The 5624-nt window shown below is 45.0% G+C and overlaps 2 protein-coding genes across 2 annotated transcripts in view; one reads left to right on the top strand and one right to left on the bottom strand.

Annotated features, from left to right (window-relative positions):
• Positions 1 to 4178: 4178 nt before the first annotated feature.
• On the bottom strand, positions 4179 to 4845 carry LOC106818580. Its single transcript, XM_014823277.1, has 2 exons — positions 4469 to 4845; positions 4179 to 4330 (listed from the first exon to the last, which is right to left on the bottom strand). Exons 1-2 carry the CDS (start codon positions 4736 to 4738, stop codon positions 4253 to 4255), a joined length of 348 nt encoding a protein of 115 aa, XP_014678763.1. The 5' UTR covers positions 4739 to 4845; the 3' UTR covers positions 4179 to 4252.
• A 152-nt stretch (positions 4846 to 4997) lies between these two features.
• Positions 4998 to 5624, top strand: part of LOC106818579 — a 24741-nt gene continuing 24114 nt past the window's right edge. The window contains exons 1-2 of the mRNA XM_014823276.1: positions 4998 to 5027; positions 5345 to 5473. Of these exons, the coding sequence (XP_014678762.1) occupies positions 4998 to 5027; positions 5345 to 5473 (159 nt within the window). The remainder of the gene's footprint in view (positions 5028 to 5344; positions 5474 to 5624) is intronic.

Genomic DNA, 5624 nt, shown 5'->3' with positions numbered 1-5624 from the left:
ATATAGTGTGTATAATAACGGGCACTTTGGCAGCAGAGAGTAATGAATACTGCATCAGGGAAGTGTATAACAGACAATCTAGTACAAGCGTTAATAATCGAGAAACCATTACGTCTTAGTTATGTATTTATTAACCCTGATTCTAGTATCTGATTCTAAGGGGATTACACGTGCACGGTAAAAATAAATTTTTATTTTAATATCTAAAATTAAGATGGTTTAGTATGGCTTAATGCACAAGCAGTTTTGCAGTATGTGCAAACCACTAGTTTTGTAAGATGAGGGAAGACATTCTGTGCTCGCAGGACGCCATAGCAATAATATACTAGTTGGGCCTAGTTAGGACTTATCATATACTATAGTTGGATCTCTCTATCCATTCTCCAAGGGGGATTCCATACATTACAACAGTATACGTTTAGCCGCTTTTTTGGAATAATGCAATCGTTAGTTATATAAATCATATAATAAAAACATATATGATAATATATATAGAAGTAATACCCAATATAATAACAAAAATATGTTACTGTAAATCTGATGAATTATATGTAAAAATAATTCGCCTGCCGTCGAGTCCTTTATGATCTTTTGTCTTTGCGTTGCATCCGAATATACTAGGTAGGTAACTCGCTATACGCGTCCTGTACGTTTATACCTCATCTACCTTCGACAATTGCTTCTAAGGCTATTGCAAGTACACGCGCAAGCGCACGCACGCACACACGCAGACCCATACACTCGCACCCACTCACACGCGCGCACGCAGACACACAAACACACGCACATACACACACACAACAAACACATACGTACACACACACAAAACACACACGCACACGCACACGCACACACACACACACACACACACACACACACACATCCACAACTAGCATGTGTACTGATGACCGAGGGTCTCATCAATCAGGGGCTGCGTACTAACCAACCAATCACGGGGCCTCCTGGCAGCCTGCCAATCAGTTGTCTCGTAGCAGCCGACCAATTAGGGGCTTCCCAGCAGCCGACCAATCAGGGGCCTCGTAGCAGCCAACCAATCCTGAGCATCGTAGCAGCCGACCAATCAGGGGTCTCCTAGCAGCCGGCCAATCAAGAACCTCGTAGCAGCCGACCAATCAGGGACCTCGTAGCAGCCGACCAATCATGGGCCTCGTAGCAGCCGACCAATCAGGGGCATCGTAGCAGCCGACCAATCAGGGGCCTTGTAGAAGCCGACCAATCAGGGGCCTCCTAGCAGCCGACCAATCCTGAGCCTCGTAGCAGCTGACCAATCCTGAGCCTCGTAGCAGCCGGGCTATCAGGAACCTCGTAGCAACCGAACAATCAGGGGCCTGCTAGCAACTGGCCAATCAGGGGCCTCGTAGCAGCCGACCAATCCTGAGCTTCGTAGCAGCCGGCCAATCAGGAAACTCGTAGCAACCGACCAATCAGGGGCCTCCTAGCAGCCGGCCAATCAGGGGCCGCATAGCAGCCGACCAATCCTGAGCCTCGTAGCAGCCGGCCAATCAGGGGCCTCGTAGTAACCGACCAATCAGGGGCCACCTGGCAGCCGGCCAATCATGAACCTTGTAGCCTTTGTCGCAGCCGACCAATCAGGGGCCTCGTAGCGCCGACCAATCAGGGGCCTCCTAGCAGCCGACCAATCAAGAGCCTCGTAGCAGCCGACCAATCAGGAGCCTCGTAGAAACCGACCAATCAGGAGCCTCGTAGCAGCCGACCAATCAGGAGCCTCGTAGCAGCCGACCAATCCTGACCCTATATATTTGCATTTGCCTCTTCTCTATATACCAAGGAGCTACATACTCTCTAGAACATGCCGTATATATATTCGCTTGTCGTGTGAGATCACCAAGTCATATCTTCCCCTATATCTCTCTGCGTGAGTCGGTGACAGCCGATGTAACGGGAGAGAGAATGATTTCTGGGTATGATCTATAGCTATGCATGGCGACAGCACCCACGATCGTGATCTCTGATTGTTTGATATCGAAGCCGCCGCCATTGTCGGTACCCGAAAGGGTGGGCTGGGATTCCAGATGCGAACGTCATCGGATGCTGCTATCGGCTGGGGGGAGGGGTCGGCGTGAAATCGGTTCGTCTTCGTATGGCAATATTATAATAAACGTATAATCTTTTTTAAATATAATATGATATCAAATGAATTTGTAATATGTCTTATTGGCAGGTTTGCATCGTCATCTACCAATACATGTGTCCGGTACAGTCAAACCTGTGTTAGCGGCAGTGTTGTAGGTCTCGAGGCCGGTCTTGTCCTCGAGGCCGGTCTCTTTGGTCTCGGCCTCGGTCTTATTCTCGGAGTGCAATGACTCGGACTCGGACTCGGACTCAAGCCCTCCGGACTCGAGGACTCGGGTCGAGGCCGGCTCGAGGCCACTACATAGTACATAACTGTACATATTGTAAACACGCAGTTTACACGATTTTAAAACTAAACTCGTACCTAAATTTATGCGACTAGCTGCTTATTCACATTGATTTTTGCCACTGGAGTGTGTAGAGCTAGAGGCTCGCGTAGCGGTTGCGCAAACACATGGTGGTGTTATTTATCGGGTGGATGTGCCAACACTGTATTAGCTATTGTACTGTCACCGGCTTAGTTTCCTCTTTATTAAATCTGTTTCTTTGTGGCACTGTCTCCACTTGTCTATATTATTTATATTAAGTATATAATAGACTATTCATATTACAAATGGATTACACAATTTTGTAAGTGTCAACATTTTTACGTACTTCACCGTAAACCCCACTGGTCACGCCTTTACAATATCAGTGATATAGTACTATAAGTATGTGCTCGCGCTATCGCTAGCACACTCCCTGCCGGCTAGCAGGTTTACAATCACGTCTATACATCCGAGTATAGTTCTCAACATGCTTTTTTTAACATACACCACTGTGCGCTGATACCGTGTTTAGTCAGTTCAAACTGTTTTACACATATACATTGTGCTCAGCGTTTATTATTTATTGGGCTCTGTTGCGGAACTGTGTGGGAAATACCCTGCGCTACCACCCCCTTACCACAACAAGCTGGCATGCTGAAACCCAAATTTTAAGTTGTATACGCGGCGCAATAGCTATCAGCCGAAACCAAGTAGATTTGTTACACAATGGACATGTGTGTAATATACAGCATTCACACGATCTCGGGTGTTGAGAGTTTCACGCCGCCTCCTTAAAATTTTGCTAAAAATTTCAAATTTTTTTAACAAATTTAGACTCACGGTTTTAGGTTTTAAAGTGTAGGGTTTGGGATAGAAATTATAGTTTAGGAACACGGTTAAGGTTACAACCAATATAGGTAATGTGGATTTATATTTTTACGCTGGCCACCCTTGACATCTACGAGCGAGGCGGTAGGGGCGAGATTGCAGGGGTGGGATGTCCATAATCCCATAGGCCAACGTAAGGCACCACAATTTCGTATAAGTGCACAATGCATGTAATAACGCGTAAATACCAGTGTAATAACAACTCTCCAGTGTGATAACGGAGTTTAATATGAACGGTGATAAGCCCACGATCAACTACGTGCGTCTCCCGCTCTGACCCTCCCGCCGAATATGTGGCACCACTACGAGCTAACACTAATTGACTCTGTCAAATTTCATAATATCTACCCTTGATACTATTCTCAGTAACCATAATAAGATGGTTTTCTAGATACACGGCCTAATCTTGTAACGTTTTCAATGGCTCGATTAAGATTCATATCCTTTTGGTTTGAATCTGCTGTCACTTCGTCCCTTTGCTCTCTTTCTACCACTTCTTTCTCTTCTTCTACTACTTCGAAGGTACACTGACACGTTTCGTTTGACTCGTCCCTCTCTGTGTTTTTGGCTGACTATACACTTTCAAGTGTCTACGATGCACTGTTGCGATTTTTCTTCATATCAATCTCATAAGCCAAGTCGGATGATTGCCACTAATGTCATGTTACATGGTAAACATAATTAGGCTTATGTAACTCTTTATGTGATATATGATATTAATTGCTAAATTATATTTTTAGGTGAAGCCAAGCCATTTTTTCTATTGACATGATTATATGTCTTTGACAGTGTGTAACTATTCGAACCTCATGGTTGAACAAATATCTCAAGAAAATGAATCAAAGAAATTTACGAAAGCCTTTTTTGGCGGCATCAATTGCATGGAGAAGCATCCGTGTGTCGGCCTCTTCGTGTGAACATGGTACCAAAGCTGAGACGTCTTAACGAACACGAGTGCAAAGCAAATGCTGATCGCAAGTTGTGTACACTTCCTTTTCCGTGGACAGATTTTCTAGAACCTGCATAACATGAAATAAGCAGTAGTGTAGTTATCTTTTTATTAATGTTCTGGTCATAATAATGTTACTGGAATTAATTAACATATATAACTAAAGAATATATCAAAATGTGTGTTTGTTGATGTGCTGGTGTTTTACCTGGTGCGCCAAGAATCGGAACAATTTGGTTTTGTTGTCAGCCAGCCTCAGGAATTCCTGCCAATTTCCCGGAATTGTATTGGATGCTGCTACACGCCTTCGGATGCCCTTGCCTCTCTTCTCTCTCGTAGCAAACTTCAAGCTCTCTTCCAGATAGACATCCCAGACGATATCTACTCTTATGGCATTTCTCAGTTGTGCTCTCAAGTAGGGAAGGAATATGAGTGTGGAGTACTCTTGAAATGTCTTGGCGCCGACTGGTTTCAGCATGTTGATGACTGCTGCACCATCCAGTATGATCACATCGACAGATGGGGCATCTTCTCTAACCTGACATGAGAAGGATACATTAATAATATAAGGCTAGTGACGATTGTCATGAGTCTAAATCTTGTTAATTGAAAAAATATCTTCACATGTGAATGAAAAGGCAATCTCTTACTTGGCAATGCTTCTCGAGACATCCGGTAAGATCTGCTTTAGTGCCTAGTCTCAGTTTCCCCAGGTAAGACAGGGATGGTGGATAGGTATGGTTCTCGTGTTTGAAGAAATTCTCCAGGTCTCCATCACGTGTTTGGCATGCGATATACAATCTCGAGAACAACCCACAATAATTTTTGAGTGATGATACTATTTGCTTGGCCTTGGTTGTTGACTTCTGCGGCGGGCAGTTGAACAGGGGCAGCTTGTTTCTTTTGAGGGGCTCCGTGACAGGTGATGTCCTTTCGACTACTCGCTTCATCATGAATGTCTCATATTGATCTTGCCCTGTCTTCTGGATATGGCGCACACTTTCCGCTATGGCTGAATCGGTGACATTCCGGCTGTCCAGGACCAAAAGGTCGCCATTTTCTTCGCGGAATGCATTTCTCGTAGGGATCGGACATACACGAGGACGAGATGCTCCAACTGCATGATGAGAAACCAGTACTGGAACTGAGGGGATGCTTCAGCTCGTTTAATGCACCAGTCTTCAAACGGTATGGGGTCCTGCTCCTCTTCATGGTATACATCATATGAATCATGCAGCAGGATTGACAGTGCACTGCAAGTAACCTGGTGTGCATGTCTCGTTCGTTTGACGTGTGCAGCCATGAGAAATAAATCAGCCATTCCGGCTGCAGCAACATCAGCTTGGGTGATAGCATTCGTCCAG

Source organism: Priapulus caudatus, unplaced genomic scaffold, assembly GCF_000485595.1.
Source record: "Priapulus caudatus unplaced genomic scaffold, Priapulus_caudatus-5.0.1 Scaffold2354, whole genome shotgun sequence".
NCBI lineage: Eukaryota > Metazoa > Priapulida > Priapulimorpha > Priapulimorphida > Priapulidae > Priapulus > Priapulus caudatus.
This window is presented reverse-complemented; position numbering and strand designations above follow the sequence as displayed.

Coding starts and splice junctions, on each gene's coding strand:
- LOC106818580 (XM_014823277.1), bottom strand. CDS start 4,738: ATGCTGAAACCAGTCGGCGCCAAGACATTTCAAGAGTACTCCACACTC. Junction 4,331..4,468: donor TCCGATTCTTGGCGCACCAG/GTAAAACACCAG, acceptor CATGTTATGCAG/GTTCTAGAAAATCTGTCCAC.